The sequence below is a fragment of the Mytilus californianus genome, unplaced genomic scaffold (assembly GCF_021869535.1).
Source record: "Mytilus californianus isolate M0D057914Y unplaced genomic scaffold, xbMytCali1.0.p SCAF_11, whole genome shotgun sequence".
Classification (NCBI taxonomy): domain Eukaryota; kingdom Metazoa; phylum Mollusca; class Bivalvia; order Mytilida; family Mytilidae; genus Mytilus; species Mytilus californianus.
Genome location: NW_026262593.1, coordinates 68,359,645 through 68,379,270, shown reverse-complemented (window position 1 = coordinate 68,379,270; position 19,626 = coordinate 68,359,645). Strand labels below are relative to the sequence as shown.

General features: G+C 31.7%; 1 protein-coding gene across 9 annotated transcripts in view; it reads right to left on the bottom strand.

Annotated features, from left to right (window-relative positions):
- LOC127720575 (NECAP-like protein CG9132) overlaps positions 1–19,579 on the bottom strand; it is a 102,573-nt gene extending 82,994 nt beyond the window's left edge. For all 9 annotated transcript variants that reach the window (XR_007990872.1, XR_007990870.1, XR_007990871.1 and 6 more), the window contains exon 1: positions 19,457–19,579. Coding sequence is in view for 2 of the 9 variants with exons in the window: in XM_052227192.1 (XP_052083152.1) it covers positions 19,457–19,545 (89 nt within the window). In the remaining 7 variants the exon portion in view is untranslated. The remainder of the gene's footprint in view (positions 1–19,456) is intronic.
- Positions 19,580–19,626: the final 47 nt, after the last annotated feature.

The window sequence follows — 19,626 nt, the reverse complement described above, 5'->3', positions numbered from 1 at the left end:
ACAGTTATTGTCTGGAAACTAGAAAATGCTTATTTTTGGCCCCTAATTCCTTAACTGTTGGTACCATAACCCCCAATAATTCCTTTTGTGGTATTGAACCTTATGGTAAAATTTCAAAGAGATCCATTCACTTAAACTAAAGTTAGAGTGCGAAAACCAATGTGTCTTCGGACGACAACAACGACGACGCCAACGTCATACCAATATACGACCGCAAAAATTTTTTGCGGTCGTATAAAAATGTAAAGGGAGCTTACATCAATAGATATAAACAATTCACCAAAGTTTCATGAGAATTGCTGACAGCATTTTTGAGTTATCGTCCGAAAACTGGAAAATCCCCCTTTTTAAATGAATAAAACCCCATAACTCAGAAATGTAAAATGTAAAATTTATAAAATTCTAAATGGAGCTTACATCAATAGATATAAACAATTCACCAAAGTTTCATAAGAACTGCTGAAAGCATTTTTGATTTTTTGTCTGAAAACTGGAAAATCCCCCTTTTTAAATGAATAAAACCCCATAACTTGGAAATGTAAAATCTAAAATTTATAAAAATCAAAAGGGAGCTCATGTCAATAGATATAAACAATTCACAACAATTTCTTGCAAGTTGGTGAAAGCATTCTTGAGTTATTGTCTGAAAACTGGAAAATCCCCCTTTTTAAATGAATAAAACCCCATAACTTGGAAACGTAAAATCTAAAATTTATAAAAAACGAAAGGGAGCTCACGTCAATAGATATTAACAATTCACCAAAGTTTTATGCAAATTGGTTTAAGCGTTTTTGAGTTAATGTCTGACATGTTGACGACGGACGGACAGACGGACAACGGTATACCATAATACGTCCCGTAAACGGGCGTATAAAAATGCTTGTTTTAGACCTTTTTTGACCCCTAATTCCTGAACGGTTTGGGCAATTACCCCCAAAATGAATCCCAACCTTCTTCTTTTGGTATTGAACCTTGTGGTACAATTTCAGAACAATCAAAATACTTATACACAAGTAACCATAAAAACCCATTTAAATACATCATAAAAGTATCAAAATAGAAAATGACATACATAATCATGGCTAAAATTATAAAACCTTCATCAGCATTTAATAGTAACTTCTAAAAATAATATACCTTCATCAGCATTTAATAGTAACTTCTAAAAATAATATACCTTCATCAGCATTTAATATTTACTTCTAAAAATAAATTGACAGCTAATCACCTCAAGACAATAAAACATTTCTTTATAACAAAACCGTTGTAAGGGAGGTAACTCTAATGCAAAAAAAAAACCAAACAAAAAATAACCAATTCTGAGTATAAAAATTTATTACCACTGAACCCTTTGATATACACTATTATAATATTATATATACTTCCATCACAGTATTTGATGTTTCTAGAAACAGCAGCGAGCTTAAAAATAAATAAATTGACAGCTAATCACCTCAAAACAATACAACATTTCTTTATTACAAAACCATTGTAAGGGAGGTAACTCTAATGCAAAAAAAAAACCAAAAAACAAAGAATAACCAATTCTGAGTATAAAAATTTATTACCACTGAACCCTTTGATATACACTATTATAATATTATATATACTTCCATCACAGTATTTGATGTTTCTAGAAACAGCTAAAAAATAATTCATACTAGAACTAGCAGACAAATAGTAAAAAGTCCCAACATAAAGAATCAAAGCTTTCTCAAAATCAATAAAGAGCAGTAATCCAAAAATATTGTTCTCTTCTATATACTGTAAAATATCATGAATCAATTGAATGCTATCCCTTATATAATGCTTAATGGTCAAATATCTATTCCATAAAGATCCAAAGACCAATACTTAAGTAATTGTCCATTAACTAGGAAACCCTTGTTTTCCCCCCTTTTTTGCCCCTAATTCCTAAATGGTTTGAGCCATAACCGTCCCCCCCCCCCCCAAAGCCAATCCTAACCATCCCTTTGTGGTGTGGAAACTTGTGGTACAATTTCAGAGAGATTCATACACTGTTCCACAAGTTATTGTCTTGAAACTAGAAAAAAGCTTATTTGGCCCCCTTTTTGACCCCTAATTCCTAAACCGTTGGGACCATAACCCCCAAAATCAATCCCAACCTTCCTTTTGTGGTTTCAAACCTTGTGTCTAAATTTCATAGATTTATATATTCTTATACTTAAGTTATTGTCCGGAAACCAAATGTCTACGGACAATGCTGACGCTGACGCCTACGTGACACCAATATACAACCGCGATCGTAAAAATAAAATACCACACAACAACTGTGACATCTACCTTCAAAACACACATGACTTAAAAAAAATAGTTAAAAAGAAATTTTTGACCTTTCCCGACTAAAATCAATTGAACAGATACAATCATTGATAGACTATCTATACATATACTTATTAATTACTTCATTTTCTGTTCAAAGGGAAATAACTCAAATTCATATAATAAAAATAAATTTTGCTACAGAAATGTCTAAAACTCAACAATGAGAACAGCTAAAATCGTGAAAATTGAACTTGACCTTCATCTAGTCACAGGAAACAACAAATCTAAATTTTAAAAAAAATTCGTCAAAGCATTTTCATGTTAATGAACAGACACTGTTTGGCAGCAACCCGCCCGCCAGCCTGCTGTACACTACCAAATCAATAACCGATTTTTCTTTCAAAAATCTGGTTAAAAATTAAATAAAATGCTCCGCAGGGCGCAGCTTGATACGACCGCAGAGGTCGAACCCTGAACAGTTGGGGCAAGTATGGACACAACATTCAAGCTTGATACAGCTTTGCATTTGGATTGTGATTAAATATTTGACACAGCATAGGTTTCTGACACAGAATGAATGTGGTCTAAGAACTTAAAAATTTTAAATTGGACATTCACCTATTATGGTCCAATATCCAAAATCTAAATACATGGTTAAATTCAGCATATCAAAGAACCCCAAGAATTCAATTTTTGATGAAATCAAACAAAGTTTAATATTGGACCCTTTTGACCTCAATGTGGACAAAGTTGATAACAGGGCCCAAAAATCAAAAATCTAAATACATGGTTATGTTCTGCATATCAAAGAACCCCATATATTCAATTTTTGTTGAAATCATACAAAGTTTAATTTTGGACCCTGATTTGGACCAACTTGAAAACTGGGCCCATTATCAGAAATCGAAATACATGTTTAGATTCAGCATATCAAAGAACCCTAAGAATTCAATTTTTGTTAAAATCAAACTAAGTTTATTTTTGGACCCTTTGGACCTTAATTTAGACCAATTTGAAAACGGAACCAAAAATTAAGAATCTAAATACATGGTTAGATTCGGCATATCAAAGAACCCCAAGAATTCAATTTTTGATGAAATCAAACAAAGTTTAATTTTGGACCCTTTGGACCTCAATGTGGACCAATTTAAAAACGGGGCCCAAAATCCAAAAACTAAATACACGGTTAGATTCAGCATATTAAAGAACCCCAAGAATTCAAGAATAAAACCCCATTGAAATTGGTCAAGAAATAAGCAATTTATACGAAGTATCTTCTTTTGCACAATACTGTGCAATTAAATATTTCTTGCTATTGCGCAATACTGTACAATTGACAATTTCTTGCTATTGTGCAATATTGTGCTATTGGATATTTCTTGCTATTGCGCAATACTGTGCAATTGAAGATTTCTTGCTATTGCGCAATACTGTGCAATTGAAGATTTCTTGCTATTGTGCAATACTGTGCAATTGAAAATTTCTTGCTATTGCACAATACTTATTATATAATAATTTACACATCCTGTTTGGTGTGTATCTCCTACCATATCATTATTATTTGCTTTTAAATATAAATCAGAAATCACCAACTTAAAATGGAAAATTTTAAAAGAAAAAAAAAAGGAAAAAAAGAAAAAAAGGAAAAAAAAAAAATCCCCCCCCCAAATTTTTTGAACCCCCTTATGATTCATCACCCCCAAACTCAATCCCAGCCTTCCCTTTGTGGTATGGTACCTTGCAGTACAATTTCAGAGAGATCCATACACTTGAACACAAGTTATTGTCTGGAAACTAGAAAAATGCTTATTTTTGGCCCCTTTTTGGCCCCCAATTCCTAAACGTTTCGGGCAATTACCCCCAAACTCAATTCCAGCTTTCCCTTTGTGATATGGAACCTTGTAGTACAATTTCAGAAAGATCCATACACTTACACACAAGTTATTGTCATGAAACTAGAAAAATGCTTGTTTTTTGCACCTTTTTTGGCCCCTAATTCCTAAAATTTGGAGGCAATTACCCCCAAAATCAATCCCAGCATTCCTTTTGTGATATGGAACCTTGTGGTACAATGTCAGAGAGATCCATACACTAACACACAAGTTATGTCTGGAAGTTACAAAAATGCTTATTTTTGTCCCCTTTTTGGCCCCTAATTCCTTAACTATTGGTACCATAAACCCCAAAATCAATCCCAACCTTCCTTTTGTGGTATTGAACCTTGTGGTAAAATTTCATAGAGATCCATTCACTTAAACTAAAGTTAGAGTGCGAAAACCAATGTGTCTTCGGACAACGCCGGACGACGGCAGACGACGACGACGACGCCAACATCATACCAATATACGACCACAAAAATTTTTTTGCGGTCGTATAAAAACAATACCAATTTATTGACATGATTGGCACATAATTTGTAAATATGTTGTTCTAACAAATAACAATAATCTTAGCCTCAGGATATTTCCCTTTACTTATTAACTAATTATGAGGTACAAATATTTCCTTTGTTTATAATGCCATGGGCAATTTTCATTTTAAACCATCATATTTCTATGTTAAAATCTGTTCAGATGGATATATTTAAACACTTTCTACACAATTTTGAATATAGCAGTCTGCACCGAATTCTTTTTCAACTGCTAGTCCGAAGACCAATATTCAGACATTTTTCTTATTAGTCTAAACCTAAACAAATTTTTGCAAAAACTTACTAGTGCAAACAAAATTTTACTAGTCTGGGGCATCAGACTAGTGGCTACATGTAACGGTGCAGACTGATATAGCAGTCATAACATACAAGAATCGAGTCCAGTATACTTGATAATTCTGACTTTCCAAAAGACAAGTTTGGAAATTAAGTAAAAGCAAGCTATCATTGTTCTTCTGTAATAAATGGAAGCTTAAATAGTTACTTTAAATTTTTTGGCTCACATGAGGTAAATAAGAAAACCTTTTAAAAAATCTAAATTAACTTTTTAAGTAAAAGCTTTGAATTTTTAAGAAAAAGTTTTTTAAGAATAAAAAATATTTCATTTGTATCTTAGTATCTCTATATATATATATATATATATATATATATATATATATATATATATATATATATATATATATATCTATCTTTATATTTACAAATTTGTTCTCCATAAAAATAAACAAAAGTGCACACACTGAAATGTCTCGCCTCCTTTACTGATCATTGATTTTATGTAGATAGTTCTAAATATAAAGCTTTATTACAACTATCACATTAACTTAACGTGATCCAAGAAAATGATATCAAGGTCAGATAAACCAAACTGGAAATACATGTACACTTTACAATAAATCCATACACCAGGAATAGTTGACCTATTGCACATAGTATCTAAGAAAAGAACTTAACCAGGAAAAATTAAAATTGATCAATGAACCATGAAAATGTTACCAAGGTCAGATGAACCCTGCCAGACAGACATGTACATGATGTACACCTTAAATTGTAAAATATTTTCATACACCAAATAAAGTTGACCTACATGTATTGCATACAGTCATGACAGTATAAGAACAAGAGCGCACATGCTGAAATGTCTCGCCTTCTTTACTAATCATTGATATTATGTTGATAGTCCTAAATATAAAGCTTTATTACAACTGTCACATAAACTTAACATTAACCAAGTAAACTAAACATTGACCAATGAACCATGAAAATGAGGTCAAGGTCAGATGAACCATGCTAGGCAGGCATGTACAGCTAACAATTCTTCCATACAACAAATATAGTTGACCTATTGCTTATAGTTTAAGAAAAACAGACCAAAACACAAAAACTTAACACTGAGCAATGAACCTTGAAAATGAGGTCAAGGTAAAAAAAAACCTGTGTGACTGACATATAGATCATAAAATATTTCCATACATAAATATATAGGTGAACTATTGCATATAGTATTAGAAAAAAAGACCAAAACTCAAAAACTTAACTTTGACCACTAAACCATCAAAATGAGGTCAAGGTCAGATGACACCTGCCAGCTAGACATGTACACTTTAGAATCATTCCATACACCAAATATAGTAGACCTATTGCATACAGTATAAGAAAAACAGACCAAAACACAAAAACTTAACTATAACCACTGAACCATGAAAATGAGGTCAAGGTCAGATGACACCTGCCAGTTGGACATGTACACCTTACAGTCCTTCCATACACCAAAATACTAGACCTATTGCTTATAGTATCTGAGATATGGACTTGACCACTAAAACTTAACCTTGTTCATTGATCCATGAAATGAGGTCGAGGTCAAGTGAAAACTGTCTGACGGGCATGAGGACCTTGCAAGGTATGCACATACCAAATATAGTTATCCTACTACTTATAATAAGAGAGAATTTAACATTACAAAAAATGTTAACTTTTTTTTCAAGTAGTCAATGAACCATGAAAATGAGGTCAAGGACATTGGACATGTGACTGACGGAAACTTCGTAACATAAGGCATCCATATACAAAGTATGAAGCATCCAGGTCTTCCACCTTCTAAAATATAAAGCTTTTAAGAAGTTAGCTAACGCCGCCGCCGGATCACTATCCCTATGTCGAGCTTTCTGAGACAAAAGTCGCAGGCTCGACAAAAACAGACCAAAACACAATAAAATGCTTCGCTGGGGCGCAGCTTGATACGACCGCAGAGGTCGAACCCTGAACAGTTGGGGCAAGTATGGACACAACATTCAAGCTTGATACAGCTCTGAATTTGGATTGTTATTAAATATTTGACACAGCATAGGTTTCTGACACAGAAAGAATGTGGTCTAAGAACTTGAATTTTTTAATTTACCTATTATGGTCCAATGTCCAAAATCAAAATACATGGTTAGATTCAGCATATCAAAGAACCCCATATATTCAATTTTTGTTAAAATCAAACAAAGTTTAATTTTGGACCCCAACTTGGACAAACTTGAAAACTGGGCCCATAATCAAAAATCTAAACACATGTTTAGATCAGCATATCAAAGAACCCCAAGAATTCAATTTTTGCTAAAATCAAACTAAGTTTAATTTTGGACCCTTTGGACCTTAATGTAGACCAATTTAAAAAATGGGACTTAAAATTAAAAATCTAAATACACGGTTAGATTTGGAATATCAAAGAACCCCAATAATTCAATTTTTGATGAAATCAAACAAAGTTTAATTTTGGACCCTTTTGACCTCAATATGAACCAATTTGATAGCGGGGCCCACAAATAAAAATTCTAAATTCATGGTTAGATTCAGCATATCAAAGAACCCCATATATTCAATTTTTGTTGAAATCAAAAAAAGTTTAATTTTGGACCCCAACTTGGACCAACTTGAAAACTGGGCCCATAATCAAAAATCTAAATACATGTTTAGATTCAGCATATCAAAGAACCCCATATATTCATTTTTTGTTGAAATCAAACAAAGTTTAAATACTGGACCCTATCTTGGACCAACTTGAAAACTGGGCCCATAATCAAAAATCTAAACACATGTTTAGATTCAGCAAATCAAAGAACCCCAAGAATTCAATTTTTGTTAAAATCAAACTAAGTTTAATTTTGGACCCTTTGGACCTCAATGTAGACCAATTTAAAAAACAGGACCCAAAATTAAAAACCTAAATACACGGTTAGATTTGGAATATCAAAGAACCCCAATAATTCAATTTTAGATGAAATCAAACAAAGTTTAATTTTGGACCCTTTTGACCTCAATATGAACCAATTAGATAACGGGGTCCACAAATAAAAAATCTAAATACATGATTAGATTCAGCATATCAAAGAACCCCATATATTCAATTTTTGTTGAAATCAAACAAAGTTTAATTTTGGACCCCAATTTGGACCAACTTGAAAACTGGGCCAAAAATCAAAAATCTAAATACATGTTTAGATTCAGCATATCAAAGAACCTCATATATTCAATTTTTGCTAAAATCAAACAAAGTTTAATTTTGGACCCTTTGGACATTAATGTAGACCAATTTGAAAACTGGACCCAAAATTAAAAATCTAAATACACTGTTAGATTCGGCATAACAAATAAATAAATGTGATCAAAGATTTTACAAATCTAATGCGCCATACTGTGCAATTAAAGATTACTTCTTGAAATTTTTCAATATTTGAAATTTGAAAAAAAAATAATATTTGAAGAATAATTCTTTTTAATTTCTGAAATCTGAAATGAGAAAAAATTGGCCCCCCACAATTTCTTTTTATCCCCTCCCCCCCCTTTTTTCCCCCCAAAAAATTCTTTCCCTCAAGATATGGTCATAATCTCAATTCAAATTTCCAATGGAGTTGGCAACCATAATTACCCATTTAAATTTACCATAGTGCTAACTTAATCTATTTTATAATAGAATTAATAAAAATATAGTGTCAAATCTTTCATATGGATTTTTTTGTAAAAAAAAAAGATGAAAACATTTGCAGATATTTTTACTGGTCTTCCTTCATAAATATGCATTTCTTTAAACATAATTTAAAAGCAGTGTAAGGGAGATAATTTCAATGATGTATTTGATTTATCTCCCTTACACTGCTTTAAATTATGTTTTGTACTAATGTATTTGTCCATTAACCAGGACAACCTTGTTTTTCCCCCTTTTTTGCCCCTAATTCCTAAACGGTTTGAGCTATAACCCCCCAAAGCAAATCCTAACCATCCCTTTGTGGTATGGAAACTTGTAGTATAATTTCAGAGAGATCCATACACCGTTCCACAGTTATTGTCTGGAAACTAGAAAATGCTCATTTTTGGCCCCTTTTTGGCCCCTAATTCCTTAACTGTTGGTACCATAACCCCCAAAATCAATCCCAACCTTCCTTTTGTGGTATTTAACCTTATGGTCAAATTTCAAAAAGATCCATTCACTTAAACTAAAGTTAGAGTGCGAAAACCAATATGTATTCGGACGACGACGCCGGACGACGACGACGCCGGACGACGACGACGACGACGACGACGCCAACGTCATACCAATATACGACCACAAAATTTTTTTGCGGTCGTATAAAAACTTAACTTTAACCACTGAACAATGAAAATACGGTCAAGGTCAGTAACACCTGCCAGTTAGACATGCACACGGTACAATCATTCCATACACCAAATATAGTAGACTTATCGTGTCTGAGATATGGACTTGACCAAAAAAATTAACCTTGTTCACTGATCCATGAAATGAGGTCGAAGTCAAGTGAAAACTGTCTGACAGGCATGAGGACCTTGCAAGGTATGCACATACCAAATATAGTTATCCTATTACTCATAATAAGAAGAGAAATTAAGAATACTAAAAATCTTAACTTTTTTTTCAAGTAGTCAATGAACCATGAAAATGAGTTCAAGGACAATGGACATATGACAGACGGAAATTTCATAACATAAGGCATCTATAGACAAAGTATGAAGCATCCAGGTCTTCTACCTTCTAAAATATTAAGCTTTTAAGAGGTTTGTTAACGCCGCCGCAGCCGGATCACTATCCCTATGTAGAGCTTTCTGCAACAGAAGTCACAGGCCGGACAAAAATGCAGTTAAATACACAGCATTGAAAATCTAATGTAATTAAATACATTTGAAAATCAATGTTATTGTGATGTAATTAATTACATTTAAAAATCAATGTAATTGAAATGTAGTTAATTACTTTGGTATGTAATTGACCCCTGGTCTGATTTTCAACAAACAAATTTTGAAAAAAAACAGAACAGACTACAGACTACAGACTTTATTTCAGACATTAATATAAACTTATCACATAAATTTATGAGAATGTAGAGATCGATAGTGAGTCAGAATATAATGACTCCATTAGTCAGATTAAGTTTGTCCAGTTAGATATTCTTTTTCTTTTCTTTATAAAATGTCTTTTTCTCATACAAATTTTTTATAAAATTATAAAATTTCATAGAACTCATTGAGAGGACACTGACTGATAGAGGTTGCTAAATCATTTGAGTTGAACAAACTCAGAATTTATTCCATTAAGAAGAACTTTCAATTGATATAACAAAAATTTAAAGTTATCTCCCTTTGACCATCTACAAAACTGTATAATGCCCTCTCTCCGTACTTCCCCAAATCAATAACAGATTTTTACTTCGTAAATCTGGTTAAAAATCAAGACGACCTTATCTTAAAATTGTATAAAAAATAGTAAAAAGATACCTACTCTCTAACGTGTCTTAGAATATTTATCTTAAATTTTTTAACCTGCACAGACAGACTTTTATATTGTTATATTCATGAAAAGACGATATTTCTATATTGAATTTTCATGTGACAAGGGCAGACCGGTGTACTCGAAAACTTAGAATGTGAAAAATAAGTATATTTTGGGAAATTGTAACATGCTAAGGACTTTGTGGAACACTCCAAAAAATTTGTGACCCAAAAGATCTTTAGATTTTGTATGTACATGATTTTTTCCATTTTTTTTTATCAATATGCAGCAAAGATTGGCATTTTTTAAATTTCAGTTTCGCAAGCTTCTAATGCAATTATCTCGATAAATACTGAACATAAAACATCGTATATATTTGCATGTATTATTCTAATAACACAGTTTAACAAATAATTTCTTTAAAATGTACAATTATTATTTAGAAATAACTTTTGATCAGTATCATCACTGGCATTGTTTTATTATTGTCTTTCTCGCAGGGGTTCAAATTAACATTTGGTACTGGAAGGTCCAGGACCTTTGACACTCCAAACTGAAAGGTCCACAACCTAAATCCCAGGTCCTACATTTACATAAAGTATTTCATTAAGATACAAAATTAATGTGCTTTTGGTGTTACATGTAGGTTATCTTGTTTCATCATATTTGAACTGCATGTAATGTTTTGTTAAGTTTACAAATATATTGCCAGGCAACCGTATAGCACCAAACTGTCAGTATCACTGTGGTATAACATGTATATTAATAAATGTAACTGTATTGTATAAGACACTTAAATATGGTGCTCTCAAGATGTCAGCTATCATCTCATTTCTCATATAATTGGCTATCCAGCAAATAAACAGTTTACAACCTTCAATATTGAAGTACTGCTTACCAACATCAACACCATTTTTGCTCTGGATTTCAAGAATAAATTCATAAGTCACTGAAGAGTTTCCCTTTTTTTGCAACACTGCATGCAGTGTTGAAGAGAACCTTATATCTTTTTAACTGATCAGGATTACATTTTTGCTTGAGAATACATTGTCCAAGTTTAGTTTCTGACCATAAATCTTTAGACTTAAAATTTGGGTCACTTTCATGGACCCACTGATTTAAAAAAGATAAATGCTGGGGTGTCATTTTGGGTATTTTTATTGGGTCTATTTTAAGATTTTGTGTTTCCCTTAAAAGTGCACTTTCTTTTTCTGATTGTGTGGAGAACTTCTGGCAGTATGTATACTACATTAGACCAGTTGATTCATCAAAATATAGCCACGTTCAATAGATTTTCCAGTGGTGCTTAAATTTCTGTTCCTGTTTTTTCACGATCATATTTTTGGCCTTTAGTGAGATCTTCATTTGATTTCTTTTGTTTTGTTCCCAAGGAAGACGCTAAAGACCATTCATCCTCTTCAGGCTTTCTCTTGGAAGACATGACATCAAAGTGAAAGAGACTCATTCTGTTCGAAAATGTCTAAATGATTTGTCACGTGTTTTATCGCAACTATTTATAACCTAGTGTTTCCAAAAAAATACAAGGTTAAAAATAACTTTTATCACTGGTCGGCAAGGTCAGGGATAAAACATTTTATCATCTCAATTTCAAAAATTCGTAAGGGTTCCGCGGAACCCAGTGTCTCGCCTACTTCTGCTGTTAATCACAGGCTCAACAAAAATGAGGAAAAAAATTAATAAAAATATTCCTCTCTATACTATCTTTTGATTGTAAGTAGCTTCTGTCCAAGTTTGGTAAAAATCCAGGATAGTTTATGAATCTAATAAATGTTTTAAAATAAAAACTTAAACTGCAGACTGTTATGTAATGTTAACTGGAAGAAAAACTAAGTCCATTTATAAGTAAAATACGGAAAAAATGGAACAAAATTTTAACAAAATTTCCTTTTAGATACTAGCTTTTAATCATAAACAAGCTTCTGTCTAAGTTTGGTACAAATCCAGGATAGTTTAAGAAAGTTGTTAAAATTTAAAAAACTTTAACCACAGAGTGAATGTAATGTTAACTGGCAGAAAAACTAAGTCCATTTATAAGTAAAATATGAAAAAAATGGAATTCTTTTTTTACAAAATTTACTTCTGGATACTATCTTATGATCACAAACAAGCTTCTTTCCAAGTTTGGTACAAATCCAGGATAGTTTAAGAAAGTTATTAAAATTTCAAAAACTTTAACCACAGAGTGAATGTAATGTTTCCTGGCAGAAAAACTAAGTCCATTTATAAGTAAAATACGGAAAAAATGGAATTTTTTTTTTACAAAATTTACTTCTGGATACTATCTTATGATCACAAACAAGCTTCTTTCCAAGTTTGGTACAAATCCAGGATAGTTTAAGAAAGTTATTAAAATTTCAAAAACTTTAACCACAGAGTGAATATTTGTGGACGCCGCCGACGACGACACCGACGGAATGTAGGATCGCTATGTCTCGCTTTTTCGACAAAAGTCGAAGGCTCGACAATAATAATATGGCTTTGAAATGACAATAATGATGGTGAAAAAGGTCGGCAAAGTTAATTTTTGTTTTTCTTTCAAATCAAAGGTCCGTCGGGCGTAGCTAGTAACCAAAACGAAAGTCTGATTGCAACAGTGGAAGGTCACGGACCTTGGACCATTGCTAATTTGAACCCCTGTCTCCACTCTATCATAAGAAGAGTGAATTTTTTTCTTTTTTCGTTCACTGGATATCCCACTGCAATGTAAACATAAAAGTTTAAAACAATTTTCAAAATTTCTTATATGCAGCAACAATCTTTTCATTCAAGAGTCAAGGACCTTTTAAATTCACATGTTTTTATGCGAGATTGACTTGTAAACCGCTTTTTTCACAATTTGTGCTTGCTGCATTTATAAACTCATGACCTGGTTATTCACTGTCACAAATTGAACAAATATGATAGCTATGATAATAGTGAGCAAATTTACAAAACATAAACTTAGTTAATGAACTCCATTTTACAAACACCAGTGACATGTGCTCGTACTTAATCATGAAGAAAGGGATTATCATTCTCTTACATAAGAATAAGAAATACTAAAATACTACAATTTCATTGGTGGAAAGCACTTTGCTGTATTCTAAGTATAGGTTAGACAATACTTGGTCATTTTTTATGAAGATTTAAATCCCAAGGCATAGCCGAGGGTTTTAAATGTTCATAAAACATGACCAAGTATTGTCTGACCAATTTAGAACATATTCACACTTTCGAGTGACCTTACAAAATTATCCTTTCCCATTGTAATGTTCAAACCTAAATAAGAATTCACTTTTAATAATGAAGTGAATGTATAACATAGGTAATGATAATTTCAATGGATGGAATGAAATAGCACTGACATAGTTTGTGAGGACAAAAAGGATAACTTGTTCAAACATTTGAGTTTTTCTTCTGCTTCAGGTAAAATTTAATACTTATATACCTTAATTTTCTTGATTTTAAAAAGCGCATATTATATAAATCCGCTTTTTGAAATTAGTATATTTTTTTACTAATAAAACTCACTCTATAAATATTTGAATTACGACCATTAAACATCAAATGATTACTTTCTATTGATGAATGTACATGTATTGTGTTTTTTTTTCTTGAAAAAAATCCTTTGCTTTATATACATGTATCAGCAGTCTGATATTGTTTTCTTGAAGAAAAAAATAATAATTGACTTGAATGTCTGGTATAAAAATTGTATAAAAGATTATTTTGCCTACATCTTTGCTAAACATTTGCAAAGTTCAAAATGTTTTTTTTTAATTCTTTTCTCTTTCATCTTTAATCAGTATGCTATTTTCCCAAGGAAAATGCCTCAGGGGATTGTACACTTCGTTAGTGTAGTTATTAAGAGTTCACTTTCATAATTAATCTACAATGAAAATTCATTCATGTATAGCATTTTATAGTGCATGGAAAGCCATGTACTAGTATATGTTAGAATATAGCAAAGTACTCTCGACCAATGAAATTGTAGAATTGGATGCCTCTTAATTGTGAAGACTGAATGTAAATCATGTTCTTAGTAAGGGATTATCCTATTATTTAGGTCTATTTACTGTAACAGTTCAAAACAAAGAGTTTCTATAAATGAGTTACAACTGCCCCGAAGCACATTTATCAGATTGAAAGGATTTATCACACAGTAATTGAAACTGACTAAAAGTTGAATTGTGAAACAAACAAAAATCTCAAAATAAGTTGAAGTTTACTGGTGCGGTAAAATTGGTTCCGTGAATTTTATTATGAAAATATTAATAACTTCAAATTACTCTAAAATTAAACAATACCAAAGCAATGCAAAAAAATTTTTTTTTTTAAATCTTTCAGATAAAAAATAACCTAAATCTTTAGCTTTCCAAAACTTTGATTACTTGATCAGCGGTTGGGGAGAATAGTTATTTCCAATACATGTATTCCGATAAAAAAACAGGAATTTAATTTTGAACATATTAAAAACTTTTAAAGGCAATATTTTTGAACATTTCCCTGACATAATGAAACAGTATTAAAAACTTTTAAGGGCATTATTTTTGAACATTTCCCTGACAAAATGAAACAGTATTTGATGTAAAAAGCCGGACTAAATTATTGGCTGTGAAATAAAATTTAGTTGTAACTCAAATGTATTAACTGATTTAAACTGTAAATAAAAAAGGATAATTCCTCACTAAAATATTACATGATTTACATTCATACTCACAATCAGGAAACATACAATTCCTACCTTTTCTTTCTACTGTTGTGTCACCTAATATCTATAACGCATTTTTTATAAAAATATTTCCCAAATGATAAGAAAATCCTCACACCACTAAAACTTATCCATAAATGACATGCCGAAAAAGGAAGTCATGCATCAATTATAAACATTGCACTGACAATGAAACTAATTCTTGAATACTAGTAGATCATTTGAGCCTTGAGCACTTTACAATATTCTAAGTTTGTAAGAGAATGATAATCCCTTACTTCATGATAAGTACTCGCTAACGCTCGTACTTATTCATGAAGAAAGGGATTATCATTCTCTTACATATACTAAGAGAATGATAATCCCTTTCTTCATGATTAAGTACGAGCATTAGCAAGTACTTATCATGAAGTAAGGGATTATCATACTCTTACAAACTTAGAATATTGTAAAGTGCTCAAGGCTCAAATGATCTCTTGATGGGTTGTATTCAAGAATTAGTTTCATTGTCATTGCAATGTTTATAATTGATGCATGACTTCCTTTTTCGGCATTTCATTAATGGATTAGTTTTAGTGATGTAAGGACTTTCTTATTATTTGGGAAATATAAAAAAAATGAGTTATAGGCATTAGGTCACACAACAGTACAAAGAAAAAGTAGGAATTGTATATGTTTCCTGATTGTGAGTATGACTGTAAATCATGTAATGTTTTAGTGAGGAATTATCCTTTGTTTATTTTCAGTTTAAATCAATAAATACTTTTGAGTTACAACTAATTTTATTTCACAGGCAATATTTTGGTTCGGCTTTTTAAATCAAATACTATTTCATTCAGTCAGGGGAATGTTCAAATAAAATGCCTTTAAAAGTATTAAACATATTCAAAATTTAAATTAAATCCCTGTTTTTTTTTTGTTTTATTTTATCGGAATATTGGAAATAACTTTTCTTCACAACCGCTGGTCCAGTATTCAGAATTTGGGAAAACTAAAGATTTAGGTTATTTTTTATTTAAATTTTTTTTTCTTTTTGTTTTTGCATTGCTTTGATATTATTCAATTTTTTAGTAATTTGAAGTTATTAATATTTTCATAATGAAATTAAAGGTACCAATTTTACTGCACCAGTAAATTTCAACTTATTTTGATTCTTTTGTTTGTTTCACAAATCAACTTTTAGTCAGTTTCAATCACTGTGTGATAAATCCTTTCAATCTCAAAATGTGCTTCAGGGCAGTTGTAACTCATTTATAGAAACTCTTTGTTTTGAACTGTAAATAGACCTAAATAATAGGATAATCCCTTACTAAGAACAATGATTTACATTCATTCTTCACAATTAAGAAACATCAAGTCCTACAATTTCATTGGTCGAGAGCACTTTGCTATATTCTAATGAAAATTAGAAGGGAAAAAAACTGACTTTTCATTGGACGAGAAGGGGTGAGTATGTTCTGAGAAAAGGTTTAGAACATACACTTACTCAACCATTCTCGTCCAATGGAAAATCAGTACTTTCTATTCTATTTTTCATAGTTCATGGCTTTCCATGAACTATAAAATGCTATACATTTTCATTGTAGATTAATTATGAAAGTGAACTTTAAAAACTGCACTAAAGAAGTGTACATTCCCCTGAGGCAATTTCCAAAGGAAAAGAGCAAAAGAAAAAGAACATGAGTACTGTCATGACTGTTGTTCGTCTAATTATTATAAATGAAATAAGGAGATTAGAACTATAAAGCATTTTAAGTTGAGATTTTAACATTTACATTTAATAGTACAAATATAAACCCCCCCCCCAAAAAAAATAAGAATTGAAAAGGAGGCAAACATGGCAAAGGTGATGGTAAAATACATAAAAAAGCAAGCATCTGATGCTGAAACCATTGTTAATTAAAATTCATTGATGAAGTTTTTTCATTATCAAAAATTATACAATTTTAGAAAAAGCTGATTTATATAACATTGTGTTGCTTTTTAAAATGTAGGAATTCTATATAAGATTAAATTATACCAGAGGCAGAAGAAATCTAAATTTTGGAATAATTTATCCTTTTTTGTTATCACAAAACTATTACATTGCTCTTTCATTCCATAAGTGGAAATGACCAAATTATTTACACCTCTTTTACTAACCATGGTTACATTTAAAGTGAGCTTAAATATCAAAATTTGATTATTACAATGAGAGGCTAATTTTGTTATATCACTCGAAGGTGTGTCATATGTTCTAAATTTATCAGACAATACTTGGTCATTTTTTATGAACATCTAAAACCCTCAGCTATGCCTTGGGCTTTAAATATTTATAAAACATGACAAGTATTATCTAACCTATAATTAAATTGAGAGCCCCGAGCACTTAATTTCATTCATTCTTCACAATTAAGAAACACCAAATCCTACAATTTCATTGGTTGAGAGCTATATTCTACTACAGGTATAAGTAGAATGAGTGTAAATCATGTTCTTAGTAAAGGATTATCCTTTTGTCTCTATAAGTGTTAGTCCAAATAATTATCAGGTCAGGGAGGATCCTCATAGATGGGTACTATCCTCATTTATGGGTATATACCCAAAATCGGCCATAAATTTGTAATGATGAAAAAAAAAAATTTATATATTTCATCATGATAGCTGTCATGGCGCAAATATTTATATATATGGCAACATTTTCTCCTTTAAGACAATAGTTCCAATGCAGTGATCTGGAAGGATTTTTTCTCTATGGGCCCAGGACCCCCCAAAAATAAATTCAATGGGCCATTTTTAGAATTAATGGGCCATGTTGTCAAATGAGTGGGCCATTCGTTTACAATAAAAACAAAAAATAAAAAAAGGGTATATTTCACTGTACTTACAAGTATGATTCTAATTAATATCATGAATATTGTTCCTGTGATTTTGTAATTTCAATTTCAATGAAAATACAATAACTTCTTCCAAACCGGGCAATATTTACGATAACCTTTATTTACAATGTTAAAACTGGTACTGTTCCCTTGTTCATGTTCATGGTTTTTTTTTACATTAAATTTGGGTCTACGTCGATACCATACTTATTCCAGACGTTCCGTATTAGAGGAAGTTTCTGGCATTTCCTCTGCACTTGTATTATTATTACTTCATCACGATGACAAGAATAACAGTAGAGAGCAACGTTAATTGATAAGACACAACAACAATTCGCAGAAGGCATGTTTACAAAATGTCAAAACGAGCCAAAGACCAAAAAAAAAAGACAAGGATAGTTAAGCCCCTTTTATGGAGACAAATAATATGCTATTCATAAAAAGGCTTTTGGGTTTTTCAATCGAAATAATAGTAAGCTTATTTAAAAGATTATAATAAGAGAAGAATTCTCGCCTTTACTAGCCAATTTTCACAAATTTAAAGTTGTTTATAAAAAATTATATCATGAATGATGGTTAATTACGTTTTTGGGGTAATCAGTCATACCGCATGTTGCTATTATTACCATAGGAAAACACCCGAGACGTCCCAAAAATATATAGGTACTCCTATCATTGGAGTAAACACTACACAGTTGTGTACTCACACATGGCGGCACGAAATACTATCGGAAATCCATTTGACGATATCTCAACGTTTCAAAACGAAGTGAAAAATATCATGCGCCACGCGGGCGCTTACAATTGTCACTCTATGCGCCATTTCTGGTCGATAAGCGCAATTGGCGCAAGGCGCACGTCCTTCCCGATCACTGCAATGAGAACTGAACACAAAGATAATGGCCTCACTTTTATCTTGATGATATTTCAGTCATAGTGTCTTTAAGGCAAAATGTTGTCCTTTTATATGTTTTAATACCTGAACGTTTGCGCCATGACAGAAAACAACTGTAATCCAATGTTTATATTTTGTATCACTTAAAATTGATACCCGTTTTGGGGTATAATACACATTAATGAGGATAGTACCCATTTATGAGGATCCTCTCCAACCTGAATCTGATTATGAAATCTTGAAAGGCTATTTTAATTTTCCAAATAATTAAATTATGACGTCTTTAAAGACTATTTTATTTATTTTTTTCTGACGCCTTCCAGAAGTAGGAACCGTCACATAAATAATTAAAATAGCCTTTCAAGGTGTCATATTTATTTGGACTAGTTACCACTACCAGGTTTTAAGTGTCTAGTGATCCGCCCATCTATCATATTTTAGAACTTATCTAAAAAAAAATATGGAAGTGTAATGTAGATATTCTTCGTATTTGCAAATATCGAACCTGTAACCTCTGTTTGATTGCCTCGGAGGTATTTTAAACACCATAACTTCATTTTTAACACACAAGATACTTTCGTAGTCGGTCGACATTTTCGCCAGAAATTGGAACGAGGCAATTTGCGTATCAATTATCTCCCCTCATAGAAAATGTAGATAATTTTTTTGTTAGTT